The sequence below is a fragment of the Panthera tigris genome, chromosome B1 (genome assembly GCF_018350195.1).
Source record: "Panthera tigris isolate Pti1 chromosome B1, P.tigris_Pti1_mat1.1, whole genome shotgun sequence".
Classification (NCBI taxonomy): Eukaryota; Metazoa; Chordata; class Mammalia; order Carnivora; family Felidae; genus Panthera; species Panthera tigris.
Genome location: NC_056663.1, coordinates 135,086,634 through 135,110,918, shown reverse-complemented (window position 1 = coordinate 135,110,918; position 24,285 = coordinate 135,086,634). Strand labels below are relative to the sequence as shown.

At 40.4% G+C, this 24,285-nt stretch overlaps 1 protein-coding gene and 1 long non-coding RNA gene across 3 annotated transcripts in view; one reads left to right on the top strand and one right to left on the bottom strand.

Annotated features, from left to right (window-relative positions):
* The window catches only part of CDS1 (CDP-diacylglycerol synthase 1), a 70,476-nt gene extending 62,882 nt beyond the window's left edge, over positions 1 to 7,594 (top strand). The window contains exons 12-13 of the mRNA XM_007074817.3: positions 829 to 932; positions 4,837 to 7,594. Of these exons, the coding sequence (XP_007074879.2) occupies positions 829 to 932; positions 4,837 to 4,966 (234 nt within the window). The 3' untranslated portion in view covers positions 4,967 to 7,594. The remainder of the gene's footprint in view (positions 1 to 828; positions 933 to 4,836) is intronic.
* Positions 6,068 to 23,918, bottom strand: LOC122237994. Of its 2 annotated transcripts, none has more exons than XR_006216894.1 (5): positions 23,830 to 23,918; positions 23,130 to 23,728; positions 20,610 to 22,388; positions 9,188 to 9,272; positions 6,068 to 6,158 (listed from the first exon to the last, which is right to left on the bottom strand). It is a non-coding gene; the product is annotated as an uncharacterized LOC122237994 (long non-coding RNA). The 2 variants fall into 2 exon arrangements; XR_006216893.1 differs by lacking the exon at positions 23,830 to 23,918 and having other exon boundaries at positions 23,130 to 23,214; positions 23,584 to 23,673.
* Positions 23,919 to 24,285: the final 367 nt, after the last annotated feature.

Sequence of the window (24,285 nt, the reverse complement as noted above, 5' to 3'; positions counted from 1 at the left end):
TTTCTATATCCTCAGCACTCAGACATGTGGCTATGTCTGTACAGAGCCCATTGGAGAGATGTACTAACCATTCCCTCAGTTTGGCCATTTAATGGACTAATGTGTCCCATGTGATCTATTTTGATTTTCTTTTTACCCTAAAACTTAAAAAAAAAAAGAATATATATTATAATAGCAAAATATTTCAGAGTAAAAACTATTAAACATGAGTTAGAACCAGTTGTAAATCTGTCAACACTAGAATAGCTCCTTAAATAACTTCTGGTTAAACAGGAAAAGAGACTAGAACAGTATTAGATTAGTAATAGATGATAGCGCTTTTTATTTAGAAAAAGCTGTATTAGCTAAAAAAAGTGCTGGATTTAATTAATATTTAATTAGTGTTACTTGTATGTTGCTAGTCAATTTGGTAATCATTCCAACATCGGTGCGTATTTGAAAGATGTGATTTTAAGTTTTTAGACATGTTACGGTAAGTTTGTATTAAGTGGAAAAATCCTGTAGTATTTTCCTGAGAGCCCGTGGTCCCAAAGAGACATTTCCAGGTAGGAGTTTTATAGCAGGTGATTTTTTTTTTTAATGTTTATTTATTTTTGAGAGAGAGAGTGAGACAGAGCATGAGGAGGGGAGGGCCAGAGAGAGAGGGAGACACAGAATCTGAAGCAGTCTCCAGGCTCTGAGCTGTCAGCACAGAGCCTGATGTGGGGCTAGAACTCACAGACTGAGATCATGACCTGAGCTGAAGTCGAACGCTTAACCCACTGAGCCACCCAGGCGCCCCGATAGCAGGTGATTTTTGAAAATTTACTCATATGTTTGTTTCTGAAGGATTTTGCAAACACCATTCCTGGACATGGCGGAATAATGGACAGATTTGATTGTCAGTATTTGATGGCAACTTTTGTGCATGTGTACATCACAAGTTTTATAAGGTACTTTTCGATTTTTAAAAAATGTTTTATTAGATGATTTGAGTTCTCATTCCCATAGGCATTAGTTTGAGTTGCTTTTTCTGTCAGTGGTAATATGTAATATCAAAGGGGAATGGTGGCCCATGGAGCTGTCACATCTTACTGCCCTGAGAAGTATGGTTAAATTAAAATTATGTTACATATATTTGAACAACTTAAACAATAGTGTATGTCATGGTCTTTAATAGGACCAAGATAAGATCTAGTTAATGTGGATAATACTGGATTGAAATATTAGAAAATTTAATTTCTCATTTTCTGTGGTATTACAATGGTGTTACATTTTCTTTTCAATTAGTGAATACTAATTAAAAAGGAGGAGGACATAATAATTCATCCAGTCCCCCAGTTATTGCTTGAGTGCCTCTGATGCATTGGGGATTATTCTAGGATGTATCACAAAGAGAACAAAACAAAGTTCCTGACCTCAGAGCTTTTATTCTTACTGGGGAGTTGGAGGGAGAAGGTGGAGAAGTGAAAGATAAACAACTAAACACAGCATTTTAGGTGGTTCTAAGTGTGATAGAGAAAAGTAGAGCGGGCTGAGGATGATGGTTGTGGGGGTGGAGATGTGGGTGAGTGGGAGGGTATTGCTGTTTTATAAAGGGTGGCTTATTCTTGTTAAACCTAAGGTTTTGGATCTGCCCTAAAATGCCAGCTTGGGGTGTGAAAGCAAACCACAGCAACCACACATTAACTTTATTTTCCATAGTCTCTACTAAGTGCCTGACCACAGAACACATGTATTTCCTTCATAGAGTATCTGGAGTGAAACTCATATTTGTAGATCCTTAAATACACATTTTAAATATATACCCTGAGCAGTGTAGGAGTTTTTGTATTAATCTTTATTTTTCTTGAGCAGTCTTGTTAGGAGTTTACTACATTGATCTTTCAAAGAATCAAATTCTGGCTTTGTTAACTTCCTATTTCATTGATGTCCACTCACATCGTTCATTCCTTCATCTTTCTTTAGATTCAATTTGCTATTGCTTTTTGAACTTCATGAGATAAAGCTTATTGATTTTCAGTCTTCTTGCCTAATAGAGTCATCTAATACTGTAAATTCCCTCTTAAGTACTGCCTTATTCTCATAGTATATGCTATATTTGTATTTTCATTATCAGTTACAAAAATTTCCTGATTTCCACTAGGATATCTTCTTTGACATGTGCTTTATTTAGAAAGGTGTTGATTACTTTCCATACAAATGGAGATTTCCTCATTCTCCTTCCTTTATTGACTTTTGCCTTAATTCCATTGTGGTCAGAAAACATACTCTTTATTTTTTCCTTCTATTGGTGGAGGCTTGTTTTATGTAACCGCAGCATACCATCTATGCAGGGATGTGTTCATGTGCACATGCAACAAGTGTGCGTTCCACAGTTTGGGGACATAGGGTAGTACGTGCCAGTTAGGTGAAGTTTAGCTACATCTTCTGTACTGATTTTTGGGGTTTGTTTTTTCCATCTCATCATTCTGTGAGGAAGAGAGCTTGGTCAGAATCTCCCACTGTGATTGTAAATTTACCTATTTCTGTCCTGTCAGTTTATGCTTTATGTATTTTGATGTTGTCTTAGGTATATACACATGTAGGACTGTCCTGTGTCCCTAATGAATCGCTCCTAAGGTCATTATATAACATCCATCTTTATATACTACTTGCTTAAAGCCTATTTTGTTGGATCCTAGAAGAGCTGCATCAGCCTTCATTTGGTTAGTGTTTATATAGGGTTTCTTTGTCTAGGGTTTTATTTTTAGCGTTCCTTTATCCCTATATTTAAAGTGTGTTTCTCTTCTAACAAACATATAGCTTGATTTGTTTTCTTATAACCAAGATGACAGCCTTTGTCTTTTTAATTGGAATATTTAATCCATTTATATGATTTATTTACTGATATCTTTGAGTATTAGTATTTAATGCTCAAATCCTTACAACTCTATTTTCAGATGGTAGCAGCTTTTAGAGCATTAACTCAAATTTTTTTTTTAACCTGCTATTCTCTCCATAGAGAAGAGTCATGCTGAGCCATGTTGTCTACCATTTGAAAGCAAATATTTAGACTATTAGAAATACAGGGCAAGTGCCAGGATGCATCTAGCTGGGAGCACCTGCTGACATAATTTTGCATTTAGCTGAACTTGCTAGAATACCCTTCCTTTTCTCTGTGGGTCCCTACTCTGGGTTTGTTATGAAGTTGCTGAATCTTTTGAAGAGATGTAAGACAAGCTGTGCCCTGACTTGAGTGGACAGTGGCTATGAGAGACATATGGCCACATTTTTGGCAAACGAGCCACGTGCATGAAGGTAACCCATGGGATGGCTGATCTACAACATCGTGCAGTTTTTTTAATCAAAGATTTTTGTTGTGTTATCCCTGCATAGCAGACATTTCTTTGCTGCTGGGTTTCCTATTTCCTATAATTCCATTTGAACTGATAGTCCTTACATGGGTAACTAAATTTATGATTTACGGTATTTCTCAGAATTCGGTGCCATTCTCCATTATCATTTATGTCTTGCTTTTTCCCATTGGATTTTACTAATCTCTCTTTACAAAAAGTAAACCATACTCTCCTTTACTGATTCAAATAGACTGTAGTAATTGCAAAGAACAATACATATACATTAAATTCTGAATCAGTTCATTCTGAATTTGAGAGAATGACACTTGAGAAGATCACACAGGTATAAACAGGTTGAGTTCTAGCGTCTAAGGGGTGGGAAAGTTACAATCCCCTGACTGCAAAAGTGTCACAGCAGGGAGAGGGTAGGAGTCCTGTTTAGAACCTTTTCTGACTGAGAGTGTGAAGGGCAGGAAGAGAAGGGCTGGAGTGGGGATGCTGGAGGAGCCAACCCGAAGATTGCTGAGGTTGCTGCTTGAGGAGAGGCCCTAGGCTGCCCTTGGGATGTCCCCTGGAGAGAAGGGTGAGGGCATCACGGGCCACCTTGGTGTTGCTTCAGTTCCAGCCAGGCTTATCTCGTCACCACAGGGACTGCTGGGGGTGAGGGGGGCAGGCTGTCCACCTCCTTTTTTCAACTAGAAAAGACTCACTTTTGTTTCTTATATTGGGGCTCACCTAGGACTTTCTTTGGAACAAAGGCTGTGGCGTCTACTGCAAATCCTGGGTTGGGGCTTTTGTGCTGGGCCAGCACCTTTGTGCCCTGTCTCTTGAACATTCATAATTCCCCAGGGGCATTTCTTGAAGTTTCTTTGAAGCTAAATTTAAAAAAATTTTTTTTTAATGTTTATTTTTGATAAACAGTGAACAGAGTGTGAGTGGGGGTGGGGCAGAGAGAAGGAGATGCAGAATCTGAAGCAGGCTCCAGGCTCTGAGCTGTCAGCACAGAGCCCGATGGGACTCGAACTCATGAACCGTGAGATCATGACCTGAGCTGAGGTCTGACCCTTAACCAGTTTAGCCACCCAGGCGCCCCTGAGGCTGAAAAATGTAAACTATATTTTCATGTCCTCTTTTGGCTTATCTTCATCCACCAGGAATTTTGATAGTTTTTGTGTCTTGTCCAGTCTCAGGACTTGTTAGCTGTTCTCACCTTGCAGTCAGGTTGCCCTTTTGAGAAGTTTTGTAGAACTTAGATTTGCATCCCCTAAACTGCCTAATGTCGTTCCTGGGTTTTGTGTTGGTGCGTTCTTCCCAAATCTAGACTGTATGCCTCTCAGTGCAGAATGTTTCTGGGTTTTTTTCCTCCCTTTGCCACTAACATTGGGCACGAAAGTGAGCTTGGTCAAGTAAAGATTGTCACTCTGTGCTTAAGTGCATGATTTATTTTCAGTTGGGGGTATATGCCTCCTTGAGCTCTCTTAAAATAGCCTGAACTTGGTCTTCTCCGCTTTGTCCTCAGGGGTCCAAATCCCAGCAAAGTGCTACAGCAGCTGTTGGTGCTTCAGCCGGAACAGCAGTTAAATATTTACAAAACCCTCAAGACTCATCTAATTGAGAAAGGAATCCTGCAGCCCACCTTGAAGTTATAGCTGGGTCCGGAATGGGAAGGACTGACAATAAGGAATTCTACAGAAAAGCACTGACAGATGAAATTTTGTAATTGTACAGAAAACTGGTTGAAAATGCAATGGATTGAAGTTTTAAAGACATGAATGTTTCTTCTCTAAAATTACTGTGAATATTTGACCAACACTTGAGCTAAGTTATGAAATGAGTAACAAATGATCAGCAAAAGATCCTGTACTTTTTTCTAAAGAGTATTTTCTGATGTAAACTTCCTTCCCCTGACTTGCCTAGATTTCATAATGTAGAAGACTTTGTGTTTTAAAGAGTCAGACAGAAAAAGAATAAAAATTGAGGCTGTCTTAAGATTGCATCTGGCATTGTGCCCTTTGCACAAATATTTACTTTTGTACTTGGAGTTGCTCTTAATTTTAACAAAATGTTTTATGTAAGGCACAACAGGAAGTTAGTTCTCCTGTACTTCCCCCTCTTAGTCTGAAGTTGCTTCTGAAGGGCTAAGTTGGATCCAAAAAAAAAAAAAAAGCTTGTCTGCTTTTCAAAGAAGTAATCATTTGCCAGGGAAAAACATTCCACTTTTCGGTAGGTTCAAAAAGAGCAGACCTCAAACTCTACTCCTGATAAAATTGTTTGGAAAAACATGACCTTGCAAAAAATTTTCAAGAAAAAGGAGAATTGTGCTATGAAGAACATCATGTACGCATCCTCCACAGATGACAGGAGCTCAAGGAGGCAGCATAAGACAGTGATGCGTGACACAGGCCACCTCTTGGTCGAATTCTCTGCTTTTCCTCATTTCCCTCTAAACTGATTTCCATCAGTTTTGCAGCCTCAAGCACATACGATCGATATAGAGGGTGGCAAGTAGGGGTGGAGGCTGAAGCACAGAGGGGGTGCAAGAGTAGCCCTTCCCCAGATTAGGGCCTGCCCACTTGTGTCCTGGGTGCCTCCCTGCTGGTGCCTGTGAAGCCCCCCGGACACTTACCCGGGAAGAAGAAATCTGCCTGGAGACCCAATCCCCGACGAACTCCGTGGGTACAGCCAATCTTTGTTCCATTCCTCTTTCACATCATGTCATCAAATCCGAGGACAACAGCTCGTTATTTTTTTCTTCCAAGAATGAAAATCAAGCAGAAGTGATTCTCATCTTCAGAACAGAAAGCACATGAATGCCAAACCTTTCCTTTGTTGGACTGGACACTGTAACCGGATAAGAAATGTGTTGTCATCAGTGAATGTAAATAAGCTGCTGTTGCTGTGTGCTCTCTCTATCCGTATTTATTGTATTGAACAGTTGGCATTAAACCTTCAGAAGTTGCCTAGTGCTCCTTGGCTAACTGTTCAAAGAGGAGAAATAGATATATTTTCAAGAATGTTTTGCTAATGAAAAGAGTACTATTTTTGTTTAAATCCGAAATAAATTTCAATTATTTTATATTTCCGTTCTACTCTGAGATAAAAGATAACATATCTGCTTGGGATCCATGGATGTAAATCTATAACTAGCAGCTTCATCCCGTGCACCACACGATTATAGTAGATAGAATTAAACTCCGTACCAAGAGTCCTGTTTTTTGGTTTGGTGTGCGTGTGGCCAGTTCATCTGCCCCGGAGGTGCTCAGTCAGTGTCATTTCACTCTATCCTGTAAGAACCTAGCACTGGCACTGGGGATGTTATTATAGGAGGGAGTTTTTCCTTTCAAAGGCTACCTACAAGTTCATGTTTAGCATCTCTCATTTGTATTTGCCTAATTAAAAGCTCCAGATGTTGATCCTAAAAGAATTTAGAGTAACAAAGTTTAAAAAATAAAATGAAAACATTTGTAACAGGAACTTTGAAAACTTGGTGATTGCCCAATTAAGAACTGCTTGGAGGCACACAGTTCCTTCTGCATTTTTTTTTTTTTTTAAAGTGATGGGTGAGGCGCTGCGATACAGAATTATAAGAGCATTACTGAATACACGTATTATAAAATCAATATTATAAACAAAATACTATTAATAAAATATTAAGCTAGAAATATTTGGGGTCACAGTAATAGCTTCCCTCAAATATGGTTTTAGAGGTGGGTGAACATTATGTGTAAAAAATTAAATTCTTTAACAGAGCTCTAAAGATTGACCTTTTTAGTGTACTTTTGTAGCATGTATATTAAAATAGAATATATTTTAGCAAAAGATTGCCATAAAACCCTGACTTCGATAATTTTTATACTTGCACCATGAAGAGGGCTTAAATTCCAGTGTAGGAATGTGGTGGCAGAAAAAGACGACTAGGGACTTCCTTCACAGTAATGGCTAATTGTTCCAAATCTGCTATCTTTGGAGGTACTCTAATTGTATTAATTGCTTGACTTTTTAACCTGTGGGATGCAAATATTTCCTCAGTGCTTTTCCCGTAGTGGTGGTGCATATACATTTACTGTCTGTGAATAAAAAGACCACACCCATATCCCCCCCCCCCCCTTCCTTGGTACTTTGGTTTGAACAAAGTATCACTTTGTTCAGTGAAAAAAAAAAGTAGAAACTGGACATATACTGTATATGGGTGGGAGATAGCTTATGATTTGTGTCAATGAGTTCTCTGAACCTTTTACTGAAACTGAGATAGGAAAATAAAATTGAAACAAATCACATTTTAACTTTGTTGTGCCATTTTCTCATCAGAGAAGAATCATTCATTCAGCTGGTGTTTACAAAGTGACAGCTGATGTGTAAGCATCGTGTACTGGGTATATTCCATCACCAACAGTGACATCTTCAGGGCTGGGATATGTGGTTCTGTGATGGTAGAACGTGTGTTTGTTGAGAAATGATGTCCTCAATAGAGGACTGAATTTTTAGGATATTTTCCACAGCTTATAATTACACATTTATTTTTGTGAACCTCTGATCCGGCTTTAAGCTATATGGACGCTGAATAGCGTCAGTTTTTTTTTTTTTTTTTTTTACGTTTATTTTTCAGGCAGAGAGAGAGCATGAATGGGGGAGGGTCAGATAGAGAGGGAGACACAGAATCTGAAACAGGCTCCAGGCTCTGAGCTGTCAGCACAGAGCCCGATGCGGGGCTTGAACTCACGGACTGCGAGATCATGACCTGAGCCGAAGTCGGACGCCCAATCGACTGAGCCACCCAGGCGCCCCAATAGCGTCAGTTTTGATCAGCCATTGTGTTCCCGGTGTTTGGCTCCCATGCCAGCACTCTCGAGGCCCTCAAGCTTCTGAACAATGATTGAGTGTGGAGTCTTAAGACCCAAATGTGTCCATTCCTACTGATCGTTCATAGCCCCTCCTCACCTGCCCCAGTTCTCATTTTGCATAACTCTAAGATGGATGTCATTTTTCCTAGTTCCTAGGGTTAAGTAAAAACTCATATGAATGTACCATGATTTTGTCCAGCATAAAGGAGCTGATTAGTAATCCTTAGTTTCCTTTCTTCCTATCTGCTCATCTGTTGCCCATATCCAGTGCAAAGTGAGTTTGGTAGAACTGACCAAAAAGGTAACCACATTTGGCCACTTACGATTTAGGTGGTATTAACATGAAGAGTCCCTTGAATGGTAGACAGCCCATCTAATTCAGCAAACCTAGAATGTTTCCCAGACATCCAGCCCCAAGAACAAGAACTGTAGTTCTCTGCCTAGTGACAAAAGTAGGTAAATACTATATGAGGTGGATGTTGATTGGGGCAATAACAAATGTGTAAACCAGAGTGGGGAAATGGGAGACCACCATTCTGGCCTCCACAGAGGATCTGTCTGCCCTATAGACCATCCACAGCCAGTTCTTGCCACCTGTTCCAGAAACTTTACAAACTTTAAAAGTCAGGTCTTAAGGAGGGGCTCCATTTGGGATGCTGTGTGTTGTGTCCGCAAAACGTCTAGACAATTGAGCCAAAATCAGATACCTGTCCTGCCTTAATCCCATTGTCTTCCTTTTCCTGTGGAAAAGGGGAGAACATTCTTGAATCATTAGATAACATAGAGACTCAGCATTGATGAATGGAATGTTAGATAATGGTAAAGTGAGTTTCTAAAAGGAGCTGAGAAAATACAGCTTGGTTCTCTGTGTACAAAGGACATGTGGTTGTAAAGCAAAAGCCTTGTTCAGATAGAGAAAATTATTGAGGGATGGTCCACCCAACAGTGTCCTCTTAGAGAATGAAATCTCAAACTGCGCTCTGTCAAACTTACAGCACAACAGTACGGTTTGGGGGCATGAGCTCTTACCCTTCTTTCCACTGGGCATCCTGAGTCTGATGGGTCCAGGTGGCTTTCTAATAAAACCTGTGCAGTGTCAAACTTCAGACAGGACCTAAAAGAGCGATAAGTTTGGAGAACGTCTTTGAGTACTCTACTAAGTATATTTTTGATCAGTTTTAATCTCAAAAAACTTGTGAAGAAAAGGAACCCAAAGGCTTCAGCTAGTATAGGTAAGACACACAACTGAATTGCCAGCAATTCCATTTGCTTTTGGTTTTTCAACAGCTTTATCAAGATATAGTTTATGTACCATAGCATTGTACAACCATCACCACATCCAGTTTGAGACGATTTCCATCACTCCACAAAGTTCCCTGGTGCCCATTTGCTGCTAATCCCCACTCCAACCCCCAGTCTTAGGCAACCACTACTCTGCTTTGTGTGTCTATAAATTTGCCTTTTCTGGACATGTCATCCACATGGAATCATACATTAGGTAGTGTTTTGCGTCTGGCATAGTATTCTTGTATGTATCAGTACTTCATTCCTTTTTAGGAATACAGTATTTTGCTGACCTACTTACTAGTGGCATTTGGGTTAGCTCCAATTTTTGGTTATGAAAAATGTTGCTATGAATATTTGTGGACATGTCTTTGTGTGGTTATGTCTTCATTTCTCTCAGATTTCTAAAGGTGGAATTGCAGGGTCATATGATGTTCGTGTTTAACTTTTAAAGAAATGCCCAAGCCATCTAAAGTGGCTGTACCCTCTTACAGTCCTGCATGCAGCATACGAGGGTTCCAATTTCTCTACAGCCCCACCAAAACGGCACCGGCTGTCTTTTTAACGGTAGCCATTCTCACTGGGATATAGAGGTGTCTCACGGTGACTTCAGCTGCATTTCCCAAATGGCTAATGGTGCTGAGCATCTTTACATGCGTTTATTTGCCACTTGTAGATCTTCCCTGATGAAATGTCCGTTCGTATCTTTGCCCATTTTTACATGGGATCGTTTTTCTTCTTTTTGAGTTGTAAGAGATCAGTATATGTCCTGGATAGCAAACCCCTTCTCAAATTCATGACTTGCAGTTATTCTTTCCCAGGCTGTGGTTTGTCTTTTTGGTTCTTTTTTCATTCTTAAGACTTTTTTAAAAAAGCAGTTTAAAGTAAAGTTGAGGGGAAGTTACAGATATTTCCCATTAACCCTTAGCTCCACTCCCCGCCCCCCGCATTCCAGCTATCACCAGATTCATGGCGTTCCTATTATTTACATCCCAACCAGAGTGGTGCATTTGTTACAACTGATTAAACTTGGACTGACAGATCATAGTCACCCAAGTACACAGTTTACACCAGGGTTCATTTTGGGTGGTGTACATTCTTTGGACTTGGAAAAATGTATGATGATATATACCCACCATTATGGTATTATACAGAGTATTTTCACTGCCCTAAAAATCCTGTGCTTCTCGTTCATTCCTCCCCACACCCCTAATCCCCAATCTTTTCAAGAATCATAGTTTTGCCTTTCCCAGAATGTCCTCTAGCTGGAATATAGTTGGAATCGTACAGTATGTAGCCTTTTCAGATGGGCTTCTTTCACTTAGTAATATGCATTTAAGCTTCCTCCTTTTCATGGTTTCATAGCTCCTTTATCAGTGCTGAATGATAGCCCATTGTCTGGATATATCACAGTTTGTCCATTCACCTACTGAAGGACTCCTTGGTTGCTTCCAAGTTTTGGCAGTTATGAATAAAGCTGCTGTAAACATCAGTGTGCTGTAATGTCAGGTTTTTGGGTGAACATAATTTTTCACCCCCCTTGGGTAAAGTTTACCAAGAATTATAGTTGGTGGATCACATGGTAAGAGTATGTTCAGTTTTGTAAGAAACTACTAAGCCGTCTTCCAAAGTGGTTGCACCATTTTGCATTATTACCAGCAGCAAATAAGAATTCCCATGGTTTCACCTCCATGCCAGCATTTGGTTTTGTTGATATTCTAGAGTTTAGGCATTCTAATAGGCATGGAAGTGTTTTGTTTTGAATTTTCCTAATGATGTATGATGCGGAGCATCTTTTTTTTTTTTTTTAACAAGAAGTTTATTTAAACAACAAGACATTTGACTTGAAGGGAAAACGACTTAAGATACGTTTCTTTTAAATTTATCCCTATTTAAAGACAGACTGCCCTACATGTAACAGCTATGTACAAAAAAAGTTATAAAACTGACCTTGGTTTTACAATGGGAAATAAGAAACATTAAGTTCTCCAATCGAGCATAGTGAGCATTTCTCTGTTGTTCTTTATTGGTTAAACAGTGAGAGCAAAATAACTTAGTGGAACATAAAGGTACGATCTGAATGAGCATGCCACTAATGGACAAAAGAAGTATTTCCATAGAATCCGTATTTTTCCCCATCCCATTTCCATCTAATATTGATCAAAACATATCACTGGCCATTTAGTTAAAAAATGCAATATGCTTATGCACATATAGTTACTTTATGTACAATAAAGGAATGGAGAAGGGGAAAATGAAAGAATAGAGAAAATTATCCTGTAGTAGTCAGAATGTGGTTAGAACCAAACTGTGGTTTTCTAACTGAGAATGTCTTCTTGGTCTGGAGGAACAGAGTTCTGGAGTGAAATAGCAGGTTCACTTTTTGGTAGACACGGCCTTTCTGCCATTGGGACACATCATTTGTATCTTCATCCTTCATCCTCAACTGTGCGGGTGTGTCTTTCATTGATTGGCTGCCCATCCAATCAGAATCTGATCTGCCTCATCAACAAACCCTTTTAAAGTAGCACCAGCCCAACTTGCTTCAGAAACCCACAGTTTTCTCATTCCGTATGATAAAAGAGCATACAGCTATTTTCATCTGCTGAAATCTGAAAGATGAAGAATCCATGGGCTTCTTGTTAGCCATGGTGAGTGCGGGAGTCTTCTCAGCTACTGCTTCACCAAGGAGGTCCCAGGTCTGCACGCGGTGACCACACAAGCAGCAGGACCCGTGGCAGAACAGCATCTTTTCATATGCTTGTCGTCTGTACATCTTCTCTGGTGAGATGCCCATTAAGGTCTTTGATCCATTTTTCTTCTAATGGGATTATTTCCTTACTGTTAAGAATTCTTACATATTGGGGCGCCTGGGTGGCTCAGTCGGTTAAACATCCGACTTCGGCTCAGGTCATGATCTCACGGTCCGTGAGTTCGAGCCCCGCGTCGGGCTCTGTGCTGGCAGCTCGGAGCCTGGAGCCTGTTTCAGATTCTGTGTCTCCCTCTCTCTCTGCCCCTCCCCTGTTCATGCTCTGTCTCTCTCTGTCTCAAAAATAAATAAACATTAAAAAAAAAAATTTAAAAAAAAAAGTTCTTACATATTTTGGACGACAGTCCTTTATCACATGTGTCTTTTGCAAATATTTTCCACCACTCTGTGGCTTATCTTCTCATTTTCTTGACATTATCTTTTGCAGGACAGAAAATTTAAATTTAATTAAGTCTAGCTAATCAATTCCTTCTTTCATGTTGTAACTTCTTCTTTGATGTTGTAACTATGATGTGGTTACCATGTGGTAAGTGGCTATTCTGTAGCTGCTATGATGTAGTAACTATGATGTCACAACAACTTAGATGTTATCTTCTAGGTTTTCTGTTATATTCTAGATTTATAGTTTTGCATTTTACATTTAGGTTTACGAGGCATTGAGGTAATTTTTGTAAAAGGTGTCACATCTGTGTCTACCTTTTTTTTTTTCTTTACATGTGGATGTCTGGTTGTTCCAGCACCTTCTTAAAGTTTATTTTGAGAGAAACAGGGACAGTGCAAGTGGGGGAGGAGCAGAGAGAGAGAGAGGGAGAGAGAATCCCAAGCAGACTCTGCACTGTCAGCACAGAGCCTGACACAGGGCTCGAACTCACAAAACTGTGAGATCATGTCCTGAGCCGAAACCAAGAGTTGGATGCTTAACCGACTGACCCATCCAGGTACTCTTCCAGCACCCTTTTTATCTTTGCTCCATTGTATAACTTCTCCTTTGTCAAAATCAATTGACTATATTTATGTGCTTCTACCTCTGCACTCCGTGTTCTGTTCCATTGATCTGTAGGCTTATTCTTTTGCCAATACCACACTGTCTTGATTATTGTAGCTAAGTCTTATTTACAGCTTACTATATGTAAGCTTGTGACTTATCACTTACCTTAAGTAAGTCTTCAGACTGGGTAGTGTCAATCTTCCAACTTTGTTCTCCTACAATATTGTGTCAGCTATTCTGGGTCTTTAGCCTCTCCATATAAACTCTAGAATCAGTTTATTGATATACACAAACAATCTGTTGGGATTTTAATTAGGATTGCATTGAATCTATAGATCAAATTGGGAAGAACTGATTATTCTGACAATATTGACTCTTCCTATCCACGAACATGGAATATCTCTACATTTATTTAGTTCCTTGATTTTATGTCTCAGAATTTTATACCTTTCCTCATAGAGATCTTGTATATATATTGTTAGATTTATATGTAAGTATTTCATTTTCGGGGATGCTAATGTAAATAGCATTGTGGTTTTAAGTTCCACTCATTCATTGCTGGTATATATGAAAATGATTGGCTTGTGTATACTATCCTTATATCCTGCAACCTTTCTATACTTATTAGTTTCAGGAGGTTTTTTGGTTGATTTTTTTTTTTTTTTTTTTTTACTTTCTACATACAATTAATTATGTCATCTGCTAACAAAGACAGTTTCATGCCTTTCTTCTCAAACTGTATATTTTTATTTCTTTTTGTTTTATTGCATGAGCTGGAACTTCTAGTATGATTTTGAAAAGGAGTGGTAAGTGGGGGGACATCCTTGCCTTGTAACTGATCTTAGTGGTAAACCTCTGAGTTTCTCACCATTGGGTATGATGTTAATTGTAGGTTTTGGTTTTTTTTTTTAAGTTTTTAAAAAATTTTATGTATTTATTTTGAGAGATGGAGAGAGAGAATCCCAAGCAGACTTTGTGCTGCAAGCATGGAGCCTGATATGGGACTTGATCTCACAAATGATGAGTCATGACGTGAGCCAAAATTAAGAGCTGGATGCTTAATTGAGCCATCTAGGTGCCCCAATAGGTTTTTTATAGATTGTCTTTACCAAGTTGATGGTGTTCTCCTCTATTCCTATTTATTGGTAGATTTTATCATGAATGAGTGTCAGATTTTGTCAAGTTGTATTTTTGCATTTACTGATATTATTTAAGAATTTTGTTGCCTTTGTCTTATTTTAAAGCAGGCTCCACACCTAGAGTGGAGCCTAATGTGGGACTTGAACTCATGACACTGAGATCAAGACCTGAGCTGAGATCAAGAGTCAGATGGTTGGGGCACCTGGGTGGCTCAGTCAGTTGAGTATCCTACTTCTGATTTCAACTCAGGTCATGATCCCAAGGTCATGGGATCGAGCCCCATGTAAGGGTTCATGCTGAGGATGGAACCTGCTTAAGATTCTCTCTCTCTCTCTCTCTCTCTCTCTCTGCCCCTACCCCCTGCTTGCACATTCTCTAATAATAAAAAAAGGCCAGACACTTAACTGACTGAGCCAGCCAGGCACCCCCCTTTTTTAGCTGGTTGATGTGATGGCTTATATTAATTGATTTTCAAATTGGAACCAGGCTAATGCTGCATACTTGGAATAAGTCCCACTTAGTTATGGTGCATAATTCTTTTTATACATTGTTGGATTTGATTTGCTAATATGTTTTTTGAGAATTTTAGCATCTGTATTCATGACAGATAATGGTCTGTAGTTTTCTTGTAATGTTTTTGTCTGGATTTGGCATTAGGGGAATGCTGGCCTCATAGAATGAGTAGGAAGTATCTGCATCTGATCTCCAAAAAAGATTGTAGAGAACTGATAGGATTTATTTCTTAAATGTTTCGTAGAATTCACCAGTGAATCCATGTAAACCTGGTGCTTTCTGTTTTGGAAGGTTATCAATTATTAATTCAATTTCTTTAATAGTCGAAGTTTAGCAATTTGCTTTGGCAAATTATATCTTTCATGGAATTGGTCCATTTCATCTAGGTTATCAGATTTGTGGACAAGAGTTTTTCATAGTTTTCCTTTATTATTCATTTCCATGGGATCTGTAGTGATGTTCTTTCTTTTCCAATATTAGTAATCTCCCTCTTTTTCTCTCTGTGAGTAGCCTGGCTTATACTGATTTTATTGATGTTTTCAAAGAATCAGCTTTTGGTTTCATTGATTTTCTGTGATGATCTGTATAAAATCTGTATTGATTTTTTTAATTATACTGATTTCTGATCTAAATCTTATTATTTCTTTTGTTCTTCTGCTTATGTGGGATTTAACTTGCTCTTCTTTTTCTATTTCCTAAGGTAGACCCTTAATCGAAATTTGGTATTTTTTTCTAATATATACATTCAATGATATAAATTTCCTCCTAAGTACTGCTTTCACTGCATCTCACAAATTTTGATAAGTTGTGTTTTCATTTTCAGTTAGCTCAAAATGTTTTTAGATTTCTCTTGACATTTCTTCTTTGGCTGATATGTTTTTGAGAAGTGTGGTGTTTAATCTCCATGTATTTTGGGATTTTCTTGTTATTGATTTATAGTATAATTCCTTAGTGGCCAGAGAGCATTGCATGATTTCTGGTCTCTTAAAATCGTTAAGATGTATTTTATGACCCAGAGTATGGTTTGTTTTGGTGAATGTTCCACGTGAGCCTGAGAAGCATGTGTGTTCTGCTGTTGTTGGGTGAAACAGTCTCTAGATGTCAATTATATCCAGCTGACTGATGGGGTTGAGTTCAACCTTAACCTTCCTGATTTTCTGCCTGCTAAATCTGTCCATTTCTGATAGTGGCAAGTCGAAGTTTTCTACTATCATAGGACTTCAAGGAGAAATAGATGAATGCACTTAGTTTTTGCCTCACATAGTTTGACACTCAGTTGTTAAGTGCATGGCTTGACTGTCCTAACGGTATGTTTTGAAGTTTGATGCCTTTTAATTTTGATGCTATTCAATTAGTTTTGTCTGCTGAGAATCCTGTGAGCAGTGTCAAGTTCAGCCAGGAAGATGTGGATCACGCAGACCTTCTCCACGTCTCTGGGTGCATGTGCATAGTCTCATCCAAGAATGTGCTTGGTTCAACCACACAATTCCAGGCTTATGGGGCCATTAGCTCACCCCACTCACTCTTTGCTGAGATTGTCACTTCCACTGACAACTTTACTGCGCTCAGGATTCATCCACTGTTTCAAATCTAGTGAGTCCTCTTTGACAGCTGGGATCCTCATCGTTCTGTCCTGCCATTAGCCATAGCTGAAAATTCTATTTTGTAGAAGGAAGAGAAGAGATAGGTCTTGATCCAAATATAACATCCTCAGCTGAGAATCAGTGGCCAAGTGTACATACACATTCATATTAAAAATATACAAATGGGGCACCTCAGTGGCTCAGTCGGTTAAGCGTCCGACTTCGGCTCAGGTCATGATCTCACGGTCTGTGAGTTCGAGCCCCGCACTGGGCTCCATGATAACAGCTCAGAACCTGGAGCCTGCTTTGGATTCTGTGTCTCCTTCTCTCTCTGCCCCTTCCCTGCTTGTATGCTTTCTCTCTCTCTCTCAAAAAATAAACATTAACAAAAATTAAATAAAAATAGGGGCACCTGGGTGGCTCAGTTGGTTAAGTGTCCAACTCTTGATTTTGGCTCAGGTTATGATCTCATGGTTTGTGAGATCGAGCCCCACGTCGGGCTCTGTGCTGACAGCGTGAAGCCTGTTTGGGATTCTCTCTCTCTTTCTCTCTGCTCCTCCCCTACTCATGCTTTCTCACTCTCTGAAAATAAACTTTAGAAAAAAATAATAAAACCAGTGCCAAAAGAACTTCATAGAAGTTCTAAATGAGAGCCTTCAGATATACCATCTGCCCTCCGAAGAATGTGCAGGTTACCTGGGGAGACACTGTGGAAGGTGCTGAGATTGTGGTCTACACGAGAGAGGCCCCTCACCTGGCTGGAGCTGGGGAGGGAATGAGGAGGAGAGATGGCAGGAAAACCCAAGCAGGAGCTGAGACTAGTGCATTCACAGGCTGCTAGTGCAGGCTGTCACTGCCACCTACTTTCTAACCAGATACCTTCTTGGAAGGTATACTAGAAGGTGGTCTGTCTCTAAATCAAAGAGACATTCTAATGAGGGTCTACATGTGACAAGAAGGGGGAGTGCAGGTTGGTTGCTGCTCCCTGAGAGTAAAAACCGATTGGGTACACTGCTGGCGGGAATGTAAAATGGTGAAGCGTTTTGGAAAAAGTTTGGCAGTTCCTCCAGATGTTACACATAGAGGTGCCATATGATCCAGCAATTCCAAAAGACATCAAATGCCCGTCTACACAAAAACACTAATGTTTATAGCAGTGCTATTCACAAATAGTGAAAAAGCGGAAACAACCCAAATGCCCATCAAGTGGTAAGTGGATAGATTATAAAATACCCATGCAATGAGCTAAACTACTTGGCAATAAAAAGGAACAAAGTTCTGATACATGTTACAATACGGATGAATCTCAAACATGTTAAATGAAGTAAGGCAGTCACGAAAAACCACATATTGTATGACTGCATTATACACAATGTCCAGAATAGGCAAATCTGTAGACAGGAAGTAGATTCCTGGTGGCTGGGGCCCGGGACAGGGAGGGTGGGAAGTGACTGCTAATGGTATGAGGTTTCTTTTTGGATGATAAAATCAGATTGTGGTGATAGTTGCACAACTCTGTAAACATAATGAAACCCATTGAGTTGTACATTTTATTTTTTTAGATTTTATTTTTAAGTAATCTCTTTACCCAACATGGGTCTCAAACCCCAAACCCCGAGATTGAGTTGCATGCTCCACCGACACAGCCAGCCAGGAGCCCCAAGTTGTACACTTTAAATGGATGAATTTTATACTATGTTAATTATAGCTCAATAAAATGGTTTAAAAATCTGATTTTAGGAGCCTGAGTGGCTCAGTTGGTTAAGCGTCCGACTTTGGCTCAGGTCATGATCTCACTGCTCACAAGGTCAAACCCTGCATTGGGCTCTGTACCAACAGCTTAGAGCCTGGAGCCTGCTTCAGATTCTGTCTCCCTCTCTCTGCCCCTCCCCTGCTCACACAGTCTCTCTCTCAAATATAAAAAATAAATAAATAAAAAACATTAGAAAATAATGAAAAAAATTAAAAATCTGATTTAGGAATCTGTAATGATGGGATCTGCAGGGGAGCTAATTCTGGGCCTTGGGAGGGTCAGGGAAGGACTGCCAGCTCATTCCATAATGAGACCCCCTCACAGGTTGTGCCACCTCCCTGAATTGTCTGATGGGCAGCTCTGAGGGGTGGGGCAGTGCTGGAATATTTAAACCTCCCCAGTTAGGCGAGACTAGAAGAAAGAGGGCAGGCTCTCTTCTCGGGTGTTGCTGCAGAGATCCTAAGGCTTCTACCATGGGCTGGTGGGCAGCTGGCTCTCCCTGTGGGGAAAGGGTGCTTTGGTCAAAGGTGTTCTCAAGAGTTGAGGAACTTGGAATGTTTAAGGTCAAACCCCAGTGAAAGTTTGAAACATAAGTGTTCAGGCACGTGGTGAATTCAACACACGAAAAATTGAAGACTTGGACAAAAGCAGATTCTGTTAAGGCTGAATACCCACAACATTATGCTAAGTGCAATAAGCCAGTCACAGAAGGACAGACACTGTCTGATTCTCCTCACATGGGGTCTCCAAAGTATTCAAACTCATGGATAAGTAGAGAGTAGAAGGGTGTCTGCCAGGGTCTGGGGTGAAGGTAAGAGGGAGATGTTGTTCAACAGGCACAAAGCTTTAGTTGGGCAGGATGATCAAGTCTAGGGGTCTGCTGTTCAACGCTGTGTCGACAGCTAACCAGATGATATTGTACACTTCAACATTTGTTAAGAGGGTAGATCTCAGGTTAAGAAGTCTTCCTAAGGGGAGCCTGGTGACTCAGTTGGTTAAGCATCTTACTCTTGGTTTTGGCTCAGGTCATAATCTGGCAGTGTCAGGAGTTCCAGCCCTGCGCTGGGCTCTGTGCTGAGAGCACAGAGCCTGTTTGGGATATTCTCTCTCTCTCTCTCTCTCTGTCCCTCCCCTGCTCACACTGTCTCTCTCTCAAAAATACATAAACTTAAAAAAAAAAAAAGAGAGAAGTCTTCCTACAATAAAAATAAAAGTTTAAAATTGGGGTGCACCTGGGTGGTTCAGTCAGTTGAGCGACCGACTTTGGCTCTGATCTTGTGGTTCATGAGTTCGAGCCCCACATCAGGCTCTGTGCTGACAGCTCAGAGCCCACTTCGGATCCTCTGTCCCCCTTTCTCCGCCCCTTCCCTCTGCCCCTTCCTCACTTGCACTCTCCCCCAAAATAAATAAATATAGAAAATAAAAGAAAAAAAGTTAAAATCGGTAAGTTCAAGATTAGTAAAGATGGGGGTGGGCTGCCCCTAATTCTTTCACTCAGCAGATTCACTGAGCAGCTGCTCCGCCAGGCACAACTGTGACCAACACGGATGCCCATCTCAGCCTCTGTGTAGCTTACGCTTCCCTGGGGAGACACCACATAGCATCTGGCCCGTCTCACTGTGGTAGATGCTACAGGGAAGGACAAAGCAGACGAGGGTGGAGATGGAAAAATCAGGGGCTGGCAAATTGAGATACTGTAGTTTGGTCAGAAAAGGCCTCCCTTACAAGGTGACATCTGAAGACCAAAGTGGCTGAGGGAGGAAGAGGAGCACAATTGGGTTAGGATCCTCACAGGCAGAAGTTCAAGTCTGGGCACAGATGCGCAGGCAGAGCAGAGCGAGTGTGGGGGCGGGAGCCCCGCTGGATTCAAGCAAGGAGGATGCCAGCAGCCCAGCTGAGAACCACAGGGGTCAGCAAAGGCAGAAGCAGCCCGTCCTTAAAAGGAATTCACTCACACTGTATCTCTGTAATCGACTAGAACTCAGTCGGTTAAGCATCTGACTTCGGCTCAGGTCATGATCTCACGTCGGACCCTGTGCTGACAGCTCGGAGCCTGGAGCCTGCTTTGGATTCTGCGTCTCCCTTGCTCTCTGCCCCTCCCTGGCTCTCTCTCTTTCAAAACTAAATAAACATTAAAAAAAATTTTAGAACAAGGAAGATGAAATTCAGTGGTGTTGACACCTCTACAGAACAAAGGCAGGCAGGCAAGCAGGCAGAACAACATTTGCAGATGACCAAAACCCAGCCTGGAGGGAAAACAATCGTAGCAGAAGAGAATTTTCCGGTAAGGCTTTGCATTCTATAGAACTAGAAGAGTATGAACTCAATTCCTATCAAGGATGAGATGATAAAATAACAGAATGGTATGACAGTGAAGATTGCAGAGCTAAGAAAACAAATGTGGCGAGTGTCATTCTTACTGAATTAGAAACAGCACCAAGTTGAACAGACTTGCTGGAAACTGAGTTACACCTCCATGAAGGCGAGCCTCTTGTTTAGGACTAGAAAGTTCTTGAAGAGGGCGGTCATGACATTTTTGAATCATCCTCAAGGCCCAGCGGCAGAGGTATCAGCAGGAACACAAAAGCCACCTTTGGAGAAGGCAAAATACATCTATGTGGGTGGATCCAAATTTGAGCCAGACGCACACTTGATAGCATTGCTCAAGTAGATCCGTTCCTTCCTTTTGTGCAGAATCAGCCTGCAGAGCCAGACTGTGATCCTTGGTTTTACACCAAAGACTCCTCAGGTTGGCCTTGGTTCCAGGGTTTATTTCTCTCTAATGAGGTTGCAAAGGAGTGGCTTCCTTTTATGAGTAGAAGTAGCACTTAAGGTATAGCTTTTGTTTGGAATTTGAAGTTGTGCTTGAGGGCAAGTTAGTCAACACACAAGTTGTTTGTCTTGAAATAACTGTCCTCTGCTGCGGGATGCAGCTTACAGCTTTCCCTGGTAGAGCAGGAGGAGCGACAGCTGAAAGCCAAGGTTGAATTTCTAGTGTTTTATTTTCTCAATAAAGTATGACATGATTATGCATGAATAGTGAAAAAAAATCTTAAGTACATTTTCACGGCAGTCACCACTCCCGCCCCTCAGGAAAAAAAAAAAAAAAAAAAAAAAAAAGGGAAACTGGGAATGGTTTGTAAAGAGCTTTGGCCTGGGAGTCCAGAGCTTAGGCTGAGAATGAAACTCAACACCAGCACAGCTTTAGGACCAGCAAACACCTCTCTGAATCCCTTTCCTTTCGGGTTAAATGAGGGTTTGGGGCAGTGATTTCTAGGGCGACACTTCCCACACTTAATATTCTGCCTGTTGTGGATCTAACTAAAGATTGACAACCTGCCAGTGGCTTGATTTGGGCTTTTAGAGATGTTTCAGCGCATTCCTTTTATGTTCATATTTCACATTAACACACTATATCGAGGACATATATGTCAGGCACTACGTGTCCTATATATATGTTACCCAATTTAATTCTTACAACAATTCTCTGCGGGCAGGTATCATCCTACAAAATTTACATGTGAGGAAACTCAAATGCTGAGAGATAGCCCAATTTCACTGCAAGTGTTAGAATGGGAACTGAGCCCCCAAGCTGGCTTTCTGCCACCCTGTTCCTCACCAGTATATTGTGAACTGTACCTAACATGAAAATGTTACTATTTACAGTTTTTTTTACTTGATCAAAACTTGAAAGTCTTGGACTAAAGAATGGACTAAAAAAAAGACATTAGAAGACCTCAGAGATGCACTCTTGGGGTCTGTGTTGTGTTGAGCCATGGAGGTGGTATTCGGATAGCTGGGTGTGGCCGCCAACAGAGGGTCCTGTGTGGCAGGGCCTGGTCTTAGACTTCGTAGGTTTCAGGGGGAGCCCAGTCGGAAGACCCAGGCCTAAACTGGGGACCTTTTTCCCAAATGAGATTGTGTACATGCTTCTTTGCAGTTTGGGGAGTATCCTCACACATCTTTTCCTTGGACCAATACTTTTGGTTCACAGAACCCTAGGAGTCCTGAGCCCCTTTTGTGGGGTCTGCAAGATGAAGATTATTCTCACAATACTAAAACATTATTTGCACTGATATTTGTACTTAACTGAGGTACAGAAGCAATGGTGAGTTAAACTGTTGTAATGTAAGCACGAATCAAGCCAGGGGCACCAAACTGCTGGTAGGAGTCATGATATTCTTTACTTCAAGCACACTCTATAAAAAAAAAAAAGTACCCGTTTCACTTAAGAATGTCTTTGGAGAAGCAGTAAAATTTGCTACTTTTATTAAATCTTGAAATTTAAGTTGTGTGACATAAAATGAGAAACACCCAGAAGGCACCCCTATCCCCAAGTGCAATGTTGGTCTGGAAGAAAAGTACTGGGTCAACTGAGCTGGGAGTTGAGCTAGCTGCTTTTCTCACTGCACACGGTGTTTATTGAAGACCTGACAAACTGGGGTTCTTTGGCAGAGATGTTCTTGAAATTAACAAAGTGACCCTGTTGTTTCAAAGAAAACAGCAAACTGTCGCCAATGATAAAATTTTAGGTTTTAAGCAAAAGTTCTACTTTTAGAAAACTTGTATCCACCATGTGAGTTCAACTTGGAATTTCCTTAGAGACTGCTTGTGATAATTTGATATTATAAATGATTTTTAAAATATATTTTGTAGTGCAATATGTCAAATACTTAGAAGATCTACACACACTTCAGTAGTAGTAGTCATGTAGTTTGGTACATCAGTGAACCAAGATTTTCTAAATGATCGATGTGTGGGTAAAAAAAAGATGGGTTCACAATGCCAGATGGACCAATGGCCTTTAAAGTAACAAAGTATCAAAAGTTCACTGATGTAGTTCCAGACGCCATAGAGTCATCAAGCTTTAAGAAACAAACTATTATCTTTAAAAAACAATAATCTGGAGAGGCTATTAAGAATCCCCCTTCTCCACATACCTGTGTGAGGCTGGATTTTCCTCATATGCTTCAACCAAAATGAAGTATCACAAGATTGAATGTAGATGCAGATTTGAGAATCCACCTGTGTTTAAGTAAGCCAGACATTAAAGAAATTCGCTAATTGTAATAAACAGTTCCATTCTTCACTAAATTTTTTTTTGGTTTAGGTTTCCCCCCCGCATTGAAATATATAATGGTTTTATCATTATATTTTATTACTTTTTATCATTTTATTACTTTTATTATCATTACTTATAAATGAATTAATACATGTATTTTTAAAATCTGTTTTGATTTCTAATACAATACTATTGATCGATGCAAACCACATAAACAGAAACGTTAGGGTCCTTGATGGTTTTTAAGGATCAAAATGCCCTACAACCGTAAAGCTGAGGAAGCACTATCTTGACCCCTCCCTCCTCACAGGTAGCCATGGACACAGGAAAACCTGATGCACTGAGGGCACTTCAACAGGGGCTTCTCAAGTTCACAGGCTGGGGAACCACTGCAGCCTCCAACTCTCCACTCCTACCTCCAGGCTCTCCAAAACACCAGGCTGGCTCTCAGTGTGGTAGCTCGGCTTGGTGCCATTTCTAGCAAAAGTCAAAAGGAACAATAAATAAAAAAGAGCTTTGGAATGGGTGGGGAAGATGAGAACAGCAATAAAGCAAAAAAGACTAAGTCAATGCTAGACCTATTCTGTTGGCCTGGTTCCTCTTCGATGCTCCAAACAGGCTAAAATGAGGGGTACGGATGTAGTTTTATCAAAGAGGAGAGGCAAACAGCAGATGCGGGACTTAGTGATCATTTGCACGTTTGTTCTTTAAGCCCCGAAGAATTTCAGCACTGCTCATCTTCTTGAGGTCACTAGAACTAGGAATATTGCATTAAAGAAATGGTAACTACCCTGTTTTCTCTAAGCGGCTGTTGTCTTAGAAGTTCTCGGCCTTCCGATATCTTTGCCTCTAAAAGGAGTTGCACTGAGGTGGCATTTGTAATAGGCACTATATCCTCAAGTTTGGGACACTGCTGTTCAAGCTTCAATTGAACTGGGATTTTGTTAGTTATCTTCAGAAAGAGTAAACATGAAGTTGCTAACGTAGCCTATATACATATAAAAAGTGTTTTCTAAAAAAAATAAAAGTGTTTT